The 11,911-nt window shown below is 41.4% G+C and overlaps 1 protein-coding gene across 1 annotated transcript in view; it reads right to left on the bottom strand.

Moving 5' to 3' along the window:
- Window positions 1-385: 385 nt before the first annotated feature.
- The window catches only part of LOC308076107 (nidogen-1-like), a 69,895-nt gene continuing 58,369 nt past the window's right edge, over window positions 386-11,911 (bottom strand). The window contains 6 exon segments of the mRNA XM_080416221.1: window positions 386-822; window positions 1,806-1,918; window positions 2,394-2,517; window positions 3,781-3,938; window positions 6,481-6,652; window positions 7,472-7,598. Of these exon segments, the coding sequence (XP_080272347.1) occupies window positions 704-822; window positions 1,806-1,918; window positions 2,394-2,517; window positions 3,781-3,938; window positions 6,481-6,652; window positions 7,472-7,598 (813 nt within the window). The 3' untranslated portion in view covers window positions 386-703.

The raw sequence follows: 11,911 nt of genomic DNA, 5'->3' as shown, positions 1-11,911 counted from the left end.
AAACCATCAGTACTAGAGGTCCTGGTAGGATATAAAACCATCAGTACTAGAGGTCCTGGTAGGAGATAAAACCATCAGTACTAGAGGTCCTGGTAGGATATAAAACCATCAGTACTAGAGGTCCTGGTAGGAGATAAAACCAGCAGTACTAGAGGTCCTGGTAGGATATAAAACCAGCAGTACTAGAGGTCCTGGTAGGAGATAAAACCATCAGTACTAGAGGTCCTGGTAGGAGATAAAACCATCAGTACTAGAGGTCCTGGTAGGAGATAAAACCATCAGTACTAGAGGTCCTGGTAGGAGATAAAACCATCAGTACTAGAGGTCCTGGTAGGAGATAAAACCAGCAGTACTAGAGGTCCTGGTAGGAGATAAAACCATCAGTACTAGAGGTCCTGGTAGGAGAAAAAAACCATCAGTACTAGAGGTCCTGGTAGGAGATAAAACCAGCAGTACTAGAGGTCCTAGAAGGATATAAAACCAGCAGTACTAGAGGTCCTGGTAGGAGAAAAAACCCATCAGTACTAGAGGTCCTGGTAGGAGATAAAACCATCAGTACTAGAGGTTCTGGTAGGAGATAAAACCATCAGTACTAGAGGTCCTGGTAGGATAGAAGGGGGTCCTTGATGACCATGGTTCGGAAACAGGAAGTAGGGCCCTGCTGGCCCCGCCCCTCACATCAGAATGTGACATCAGAATGATGTCACAGGTTGGCGTCCACGCAGCGGCCAATGGGAGAGTCCGGGCACCGGCAGGTGAATCCGCCGGGTCTCGGCAGACACAGGTGAGAGCAGCCTCCGTTGTTGGAGCAGTAGTTGTAAGCTGATGACACACAACAGACACACACACACACACACACACACACACACAAACACACACACAAATTTGGCCGTGTTTTTTCAATTGGGAGAATTCGATTTGGAGAAAAAAAAAAAAATCAATAGGCATTTGTTCGCGGAAATATATTGTGCCAGAGACCCCCATATACTATGTGTGTACCGTATTTAAAATGTGTTGTGTTGTAATGAGTCGTTACCTTGGTGACATTGTGTGGGGGGTGTGGTCTTACTGTGGTGACATTGTGTGGGGGGGTGGTCTTACTGTGGTGACATTGTGTGGGGGGGTGGTCTTACCGTGGTGACATTATGAGGGGGTGTGGTCTTACCGTGGTGACATTATGTGGGGGTGTGGTCTTACCGTGGTGACATTATGAGGGGGTGTGGTCTTACTGTGGTGACATTGTGTGGGGGTGTGGTCTTACTGTGGTGACATTGTGTGGGGGTGTGGTCTTACCGTGGTGACATTATGTGGGGGTGTGGTCTTACCGTGGTGACATTATGTGGGGGTGTGGTCTTACCGTGGTGACATTATGAGGGGGTGTGGTCTTACCGTGGTGACATTATGAGGGGGTGTGGTCTTACCGTGGTGACATTATGTGGGGGTGTGGTCTTACCTTGGTGACATTATGTGGGGGTGTGGTCTTACCGTGGTGACATTATGTGGGGGTGTGGTCTTACCGTGGTGACATTATGAGGGGGTGTGGTCTTACCGTGGTGACATTATGAGGGGGTGTGGTCTTACCGTGGTGACATTATGAGGGGGTGTGGTCTTACCTTGGTGACATTATGAGGGGGTGTGGTCTTACCGTGGTGACATTATGTGGGGGTGTGGTCTTACCGTGGTGACATTATGAGGGGGTGTGGTCTTACCGTGGTGACATTATGAGGGGGTGTGGTCTTACCGTGGTGACATTATGAGGGGGTGTGGTCTTACCGTGGTGACATTATGAGGGGGTGTGGTCTTACCTTGGTGACATTGCGTGGGGGTTGTGGTGATGCCGTACACTCTGGAACGCTTCTGTGGCAGGAACTCGTCTGTCTCTCTGCCTGTCTGTCTGTCCACGGCTATCACTGCCTCTCTGGAAAACAAAACAACAACTTGTCTGTCTGTCTGTCTGTCTGTCTGTCTGTCTGTCTGTCTGTCTGTCTGTCTGTCTGTCTGTCTGTGTGCAGCATGAATGTATGTTGCTGTACACACATTTGTCCAGCAGAGGGTGTTAAACACCAGGATAAACTACACAGCCACTGAGAACACCTGGTTTAATATTAGTACTAGTACTTTATAACGTATGGTTAATATTAGTACTAGTACTTTATAACTTATGCTTAATATGCATACCTTCTCCACTCCAGTCAGTAGTAGAGGTATTTTCCATAGGATTAATTATATGTTAATATATTCATACATTCTCCAGTCCGTAGTAAAGGTATTTTCCATTGGATTAATTAGATGTTAATTAGATGTTAATATATTCATACCTTCTCCAGTCAGTATAGTAGAGGTATCTTCCATAGGCTTAATTAGATGTTAATGAGATGTTAATATATTCATACCTCCTCCAGTCAGTATAGTAGAGGTATCGTCCGTAGGCGACCACAGAGAACGGGTATTGAACCCCCTCTACGATCTGACGACGCACCCTCCTGGCCGGGTCCACACACTCCACTTTATGAGTCCCTGCACACGCACACACGCACGCACGCACGCACGCACGCACGCACGCACGCACGCACGCACGCACGCACGCACGCACGCACGCACGCACGCACGCACGCACGCACGCACGCACGCACGCACGCACGCACGCACGCACACACACACACACACACACACACACACACACACACACACACACACACACACACACACACACACACACACACACACACACACACACACGATGATTTGAGGCATTTTGTTCAAAACGAACCAATTCTGCAAACTTTGGAAGGCAATCTTGACCAATCAGGATGGAATATGGACAATCAGACAGATCCGTGTTGATCACATGACTATAGAGATACTGTGTACCGATTTGCGTGAGGTTTGGGCCAAATCTGTAGGAGTAATGTCAAAAGATTTGTTTTGCACAAATCGGCCTCCTGGGGGCGCTATAACAGGCCCATGTGAAGAATTTGGGGCAGAGGTTTCTGAATTGTCATCCAGGGAGAGTGTGTGCACAGGGTTAGCTGCTCACAGACAGATGAACGGACGGACAGGGTCCAAAACATACTCTCTCGCCATCAGTGGTGGAAAGTAACTAAGTACATTTACTTAAGTACTGTACTTAAGTAACATTTTGAGGTATTTGTACTTAACTTGAGTATTTCTAATTTCCAATACTTTTACTTCTACTCCACTACATCTCAGAGGCAAATATTGTACTTTTACTCCACTACAATTATTTGAAAACTTTAGTTACTAGTTACTTTTCAGATATAAACTATGATATAATGAAACATACATTGACCACTTTAGCCCTATTTTATACATAGGCTATTTGAAAATAGCAGATCTACAAGCTCACAACGCGTCGCATCGCGACGCGTTGTGAGCTTGTAGATCGGCTATTTTCAAATATTTAGTACTTTTACTTTTGGTACTTTAAGTACATTTTTATGCCAATACTTTTGTACTTTTACTCAATTACATTTTTAATTCTGGACTTTTACTTGTAACAGAGTATTTTTATATTGCAGTATTGGTACTTTTACTTAAGTAAAGAATTTGAGTACTTTTTCCACCACTGCTCGCCATGCCCTTCGGCCTGGCGGAGACAACTAAGCTATGATGACTAAAACTAAGACTAAATATACTGACAATTATGTGAATAAATAGTTGTGAAGCAGTATGGTGTGTTTATTATGTTAATAAATAGTTGTGAAGCAGTATAGTGTGTTTACCTGTAGTAATAGTTGTGAAGCAGTATAGTGTGTTTACCTGCGTCGGCCCAGCACAGCTGCTGGCTGTCGGGGTCGTAGGTCAGGCCGTTGGGCAGGGCCAGGTCGTCCTTCACCAGGACGGTGCGCTCAGATCCGTCCATGTTGGACATCTCTATCTTCGGCCCGTCTCTGTTCCAGTCGGTCCAGTACAGCCGACTGGAATACCATACCACACACACACACACACACACACATGACATTTACTGTTATTATCAGCCTGATCTCCAGAGAATACCGTAACATTGCACGGAACAGTGCACTTCATTCCGTGGATAGTCGCCTCGGAACTCCCAAATTGCGTGCATATGTACGGCGAGTCCCACGGTGGGCGTAACCAGTCGCAACACGGAAAAACCCGGAAGCAGAGCAGTCCGCACAATAAAATTTACGATTCTGTGCCTATCGGTACATAACTCAAACGGCGCTGAGTAGTCACAGGCGAATGTCACACCGTTCAGGACGGCAACTCGGTCGCCTTAGCTCCCTCGGTGGTCCTTCACGGGGTGACAATTCGCCTGTGACTGCGCGCCTCCGAAATGGTTTTGTCACAAAGGCAGCGCCGTACCATATGCACGCAATTCGGGAGTTCCGAGGCGGCTATCCACGGAATGAAGTGCACTCGTTCCGTGCAATGTTACGGTAATCTCTGGAGATCGGGTTGGTTAAATAACATGCTACAGTATCTAAATTACATTTCGTCACCTTGCTAAACTAATGGCTTAAGTCATTTTTTGAGGAAAATGATATTTTTGTCTAAGTCAGCTCTTCATGACACTGGCCACCTCTGGTAAAATCGCCTTTATCCTAATTGAAAAGGATCATGCTGTTCACTCCCCTTTTAGTATAATGGCCTAACGCCCTAGTGTGACTTAGGCCAAAATAAATGAAAATAAATTGGCCTAAGTCACTTGTTTTTGTGACTTAGGCCAAAAGAATTGGCAAAGGATTTTGACTTAGGCCAAAATCATTTGGCCTAAGTCAGGTTTAATCCTATTCAAACCTATTTAAATCTCTTATGTTACATAACTGACAGACAGTGTTATTTTTAAATTAATAGTCATAATTTGTTATAAACGTTTTGGGTGAAATTATTAAGAAATATCATATAGTTTTGTTTTGGATCAGTTTTTAATTTTTCCTGAAAAACGTAAAAAAATGACTTATGTCGTTAGTTTAGCAAGGTGACGATTTGTCACCTTTTCTTGACCACATTGTGGTCAAGAAAAGGCAACACTATAACAAAAACAACATTTACTTAGTTGACCGTATTCTCATGGGCTCTCACTAGGCACCCAGCCTGTATTTCGTCCAGAAATAGCGATGATAATATAGGAGAGCTTGTAGACGTGCTATGTTCACTATTGTTTTTTTTTAAAGAAATACCTGGCATTGGTTGATGAGAGCCAGGTGTGAAATGGGGGAAAGCCTCACCATGTTATGTGGCTGTGGCCAGGGGCGGCATTCAGTGTCTATTTTGTTTGAGTGTTTTGTGGTTTTGCATCTTGGATGGATTCGAACGCAAAGGTAACATTTATTTGAACTGCCTGCTGAGGAAGATGTTCAATAAATGGATTGACATTATCCAAAAAAAGATCAAGCAACTCTGGACATTGCATTAATGAAGCATGCGTCTCACTCAAGTCAACCCAGTCAGCCTCGCAGTAATAGGCTAAGGACCATATTTTCGGTGCCTTGCCGATTATCCCTAAACGTATTTGCCATTTTTTTACAAATTTTAAAAACATTTTCAAATAGTTCAACTAGCCCATCTACATCGACACGTTGTGAGCTTGTAGATTGGCTATTTGAACTATTTTAAAATGTTTTTAAAAATAATAAAAAATGTTCAGGGATAATGGCTAAGGCACCGGGGAAAATAGGGCCCTATGTTTCTACACCCTGTGTTGGTGATACATTTCAAAGCCTAGTCTTGTATCTATAAATACGTTAAAGTGTAGTGTAGTGTATCTATTTGTATTAGACAGTGGTGGAAAAAAGTATTCTAATGTTTTACTTAAGTAAAAGTAGCAATACTGCAATGTAGAAATACTCTGTTACAAGCAAAAGTCTGGAATTCAAAATTTACTTAAGTAAAAGCACAAAAGTATTCACATTAAAATATACTTAAGTACTGAAAGTAAAAGCACTCATTTTGCAGAATGTCCCATTTCACAAATTTCTTGCTTTGAAAATAGCAGATCTACAAGCGACGTGTTGTGAGCTTGTAGATCGGCTAAATAGCCTAAGTATGCATATAGGGCTGGTTCATGCATGTTGTGGTTAATGCATGTTTTGTAATAATAATCCAAATCTACAAAGTAAATAGTAACTAAAGCTTTCAAACAATTGCCTCTGAAATGTAATGGAGTAAAAGTAAAAGTACAGAAAATTGGAAATATTCCAGTAAAGTAAAAATACAGCAACATTGTGCTTAAGCACAGTACTTGAGTACGTATACTTAGTTACTTTCCACCACTGATATTAGAGATATAGATTAAAGTGCCGTAACCGTCTGGGCACCTAGGCTGGTAATCTAGCCTGACGATGCGTCGCGGGTTCGACTCCCAATCCCGACGACCTTTGCTGCATGTCACCCCCCCCCCCCATCTCTCTCCCAAATTCCTGTCAGCTATGCATCAAATAAAGGCATAAAACCCCCAAAACACATCTTTTAAGTGATGCAATGCATGTGACTGACCCGTAGGTGGGGTCGGCGACGATGGCTCGGGGGTTGACCAGGTCGGTGTTGAACAGCACGCGGCGCTGGCTGCCGTCCAGCCGGGCCACCTCCACCGTGTCGCGCATGGAGTCCGTCCAGAAGAGCAGGCGGGCCAGGTGGTCGATGGCCACGCCCTCTGGACTCTCCAGGTCTGAGGAGAGGTCAGACGTTATGTGACATCACACATCGTGGAAACCTTGTGTGTCCAACGATGTTACTTTTCAGGAAAAGGAGAAAAAAATGGATTCCAATGGATCCAATAGGCTCTATGCAGAGCAGCCATATTGGAACGACAATTGGGCCTCTTCCTTACTTCCTTCACAGGTGTTACCAATGATACTAATGAAGGCTCTGTTCCATTCTGGTCAAACAGAGTGGAAACACTCTGCTACACCAGTGGGTCTCAAAGTGTGGTCCAGGGACCCTCATGGTTCCTTGAAGGGGTTCCAAATGGCCCCTTATGGGTGTATAACTCTGAGAGTGTACAAATGGAACCAAATGGGTCCATAAGGGTCCAATTTATGTTTTTTTTTAAGTTATGGTTTCTTATATAGGGCTATGCACATGTGTCATGTGACACTGGCCAATCACAGTCCTGAATAGACTGTGATTGGCCAATCACGGTGCAGGGTTAGGCGGGGTAAATTTGTGTACATTTTTGTACATTTTTGTACATTTTTGTACATTTTTGTACATTTTTGTACATTTTTGGCCAATCACAGCGCAGGATTTGTTGTACAAATATCCAAACCTCACTTATAGGGGCGGTTTCACCGCCCAAAAAAAGTCTCAGGACCACTGTGCTACAGTAAATGGAACAGAGCCTTAATTAGTATACGTGTTCAGACCTGTTCCAGTGAGGCTGCCGTGCAAGGAGCCTACAGTATATTATTCTATGAAGATATAAGGTTAGGAAACGGGTAAAGTGCTACTTTAAACATAATAATAAAGGCTGAGGAGGGCGCAGTACCTGCTGTGACCACCGGGACGGTGTCGCCGCCGTTCAGACGGGCTCTACTGATGGCCGGTCCGGTGATGTCAGTCCAGTAGACCATGTGATCCACGCAGTCATAGGCCACCGCTATCACCACCTTATCCTGTTTATAACATATTAATAACACACCGCTATCACCACCTTATCCTGTTTATAACATATTAATAACACACTGCTATCACCACCTTATCCTGTTTATAACATATTAATAACACACCGCTATCACCACCTTATCCTGTTTATAACATATTAATAACACACCGCTATCACCACCTTATCCTGTTTATAACATATTAATAACACACCGCTATCACCACCTTATCCTGTTTATAACATATTAATAACACACCGCTATCACCACCTTATCCTGTTTATAACATATTAATAACACACCGCTACTGCTATCACCACCTTATCCTGTTTATAACATATTAATAACACACCGCTATCACCACCTTATCCTGTTTATAACATATTAATAACACACCGCTATCACCACCTTATCCTGTTTATAACATATTAATAACACACCGCTATCACCACCTTATCCTGTTTATAACATATTAATAACACGCCGCTATCACCACCTTATCCTGTTTATAACATATTAATAACACACCGCTATCACCACCTTATCCTGTTTATAACATATTAATAACACACCGCGATCACCACCTTATCCTGTTTATAACATATTAATAACACACCGCTATCACCACCTTATCCTGTTTATAACATATTAATAACGCACCGCTATCACCACCTTATCCTGTTTATCACATATTAATAACGCGCCGCTATCACCACCTTATCCTGTTTATAACATATTAATAACGCACCGCTATCACCACCTTATCCTGTTTATAACATATCAATAACACACCGCTATCACCACCTTATCCTGTTTATAACATTAATAACACACTGCTATCACCACCTTATCCTGTTTATAACATATTAATAACACACTGCTATCACCACCTTATCCTGTTTATAACATATTAATAACACACCGCTATCACCACCTTATCCTGTTTATAACATATTAATAACACACCGCTATCACCACCTTATCCTGTTTATAACATATTAATAACACACCGCTATCACCACCTTATCCTGTTTATAACATATTAATAACACACCGCTATCACCACCTTATCCTGTTTATAACATATTAATAACACAACGCTATCACCACCTTATCCTGTTTATAACATATTAATAACACGCCGCTATCACCACCTTATCCTGTTTATAACATATTAATAACACACCGCTATCACCACCTTATCCTGTTTATAACATATTAATAACACACCGCTATCACCACCTTATCCTGTTTATAACATATTAATAACACACCGCTATCACCACCTTATCCTGTTTATAACATATTAATAACACACCGCTATCACCACCTTATCCTGTTTATAACATATTAATAACACACCGCTATCACCACCTTATCCTGTTTATAACATATTAATAACACACCGCGATCACCACCTTATCCTGTTTATAACATATTAATAACACACCGCTATCACCACCTTATCCTGTTTATAACATATTAATAACACACCGCTATCACCACCTTATCCTGTTTATAACATATTAATAACACACCGCTATCACCACCTTATCCTGTTTATAACATATTAATAACACACCGCTATCACCACCTTATCCTGTTTATAACATATTAATAACACACCGCTATCACCACCTTATCCTGTTTATAACATATTAATAACACACCGCTATCACCACCTTATCCTGTTTATAAAATATTAATAACACACCGCTATCACCACCTTATCCTGTTTATAACATATTAATAACACACCGCTATCACCACCTTATCCTGTTTATAACATATTAATAACACACCGCTATCACCACCTTATCCTGTTTATAACATATTAATAACACACCGCTATCACCACCTTATCCTGTTTATAACATATTAATAACACACCGCTATCACCACCTTATCCTGTTTATAACATATTAATAACACACCGCTATCACCACCTTATCCTGTTTATAACATATTAATAACACACCGCTATCACCACCTTATCCTGTTTATAACATATTAATAACACACCGCTATCACCACCTTATCCTGTTTATAACATATTAATAACACACCGCTATCACCACTTTATCCTGTTTATAACATATTAATAACACACCGCTATCACCACTTTATCCTGTTTATAACATATTAATAACACACCGCTATCACCACCTTATCCTGTTTATAACATATTAATAACACACCGCTATCACCACCTTATCCTGTTTATAACATATTAATAACACACCGCGATCACCACCTTATCCTGTTTATAACATATTAATAACACACCGCTATCACCACCTTATCCCGTTTATAACATATTAATAACACACCGCTATCACCACCTTATCCCGTTTATAACATATTAATAACACACCGCTATCACCACCTTATCCCGTTTATAACATATTAATAACACACCGCTATCACCACCTTATCCCGTTTATAACATATTAATAACACACCGCTATCAACACCTTATCCTGTTTATAACATATTAATAACACACCGCTATCACCACCTTATCCTGTTTATAACATATTAATAACACACTGCTATCACCACCTTATCCTGTTTTAATAACACATTATTACACGGCTTGGTTGAATGCTTGATTCTGTCCACATTTGTCAACAAATAAAAACTAGACTAAATCAATGTATTGTTCATTTAGTTGACTAAAACTAAAAAAATTCAGATGACTAAAATGTGACTAAAACTAAATGGAATCTTATTCAAAAGACTTTGACTGACACTAAATCAAACGTTTCTGTCAGAATGAACTCTTGCTCTTGCAGAAAGCCTCAAAGCAAAGCCTCACAACGTCCTGTTTCCTCCTCCTCAGTATTTACAGGATGTGTCCCGTTTTGGAACGTCCCCCTGAAACCCTCCCTGGCTGCAACAGTCCTGTAATTGTCCCCACATTCCTGCTGCTGTGAATGAACGTCTCTGAGCAGAGAGAAACCAGACCGCTGGTGAAGGACATGACAAACAGCTGTTATGTTGTGATTGTGATGAGCTGCCATCGGCACACAAAAGGACCTCAGCAGCTCTCTGCATGACGGGGTCTTCACCGGAATAACACAACGGACTCATTGACCACCGACCAGACCGCGTCCAAACCCACCTCTGGCCTTCCTGATAGAAACCACTTGAAGGGTACTTCACTTTTAAGACGTGATGAAAAAAAACAAACATGTTTTTCACTCTTTTAGAGCATGTCCTTGATCATAACCAGTGGTGAAAAGTAACTAAGTACATGTACTCAAGTACTGTACTTAAAGGACAACTTTGTTTTTTTTACAACCAAGGTTTACGTTTTAGATTGTAATTAAAGTAAATAAAAGATGCGAGTTATTTTATTTTATTTTACTGCTTTCTATAGTTTTAGAAGTTTTAGCGATCTTTTTTACAGTGGGCGGGGGCATTCTGTCCGGTGGCTAAATATGTCTTTTTTTACACAAAAACCCGGCGTTTTCTCTATTATTATATACAGTAGCTCTTCTAGCCCCCAATACCTCACATCTGGCCATCAAAGACCACAGGAATTTTTTTATTGTGTAAAAAAGGCATATTTAGCCACCGGACAGAATGCCCCCGCCCACTGTAAAAAAGATCGCGAAAATTGCTAAATCTATAGAAAGCAGTAAATGAAAAAAAAAATACACTCATCTTTTATTTACTTTAATTACAAGCTAAAATATAAACCTTGGTTGTAAAAAAACAAAGTTGTCCTTTAAGTACAATTTTGAGTATTTTGACTTTTACTTCTACTACTTTTAACTCTACATCTCAGAGGCAAATATTGTACTTTTACTCCACTACAATTATTTGAAAGCTTTAGTTACTAGTTACTTTAGATGTGATTATTATTACAAAACATACGTTTAACCACTTCAGCCCTATATACCGATCTACAAGCTCACAATGCGTCGCATCGTGACACATTGTGAGCTTGTAGATCTGCTATTTTCAAAAGATTTCTATACATTTTTGGAGTAAAAGCAGCATAAGGATGTGAGTACTTTTATCACCACTGATCATAACATGGACATACCCAGCAATAGATGCCCCAAAAAGAGTAAGAAACAAAAAAGACTACACTAGGCTACACTATCCATTCTGCTTTACAGCTGCAGTGGAGTGAGAATCCAGTCATTCCATAGTCTGAGGGGACGGGGCCTTCTGATTGGTTGAAATTCTCAGAAAACACACTGAGGGCTGAGACCAAGCCCCCAGAACCCAGTGGTTTCATTGAAGCCAAATGGACATGCTGGCCATTCATGGTACTGCAGCTTAGGCACTGCAACATGAACGAGCGAAAACGG

The sequence above is a fragment of the Gymnoscopelus braueri genome (genome assembly GCF_963280865.1).
Source record: "Gymnoscopelus braueri genome assembly, chromosome: 2".
Lineage (NCBI taxonomy): Eukaryota > Metazoa > Chordata > Actinopteri > Myctophiformes > Myctophidae > Gymnoscopelus > Gymnoscopelus braueri.
The sequence above is the reverse complement of the archived record's forward strand: the minus strand, read 5'-3'. Positions and strand labels throughout refer to the sequence as shown.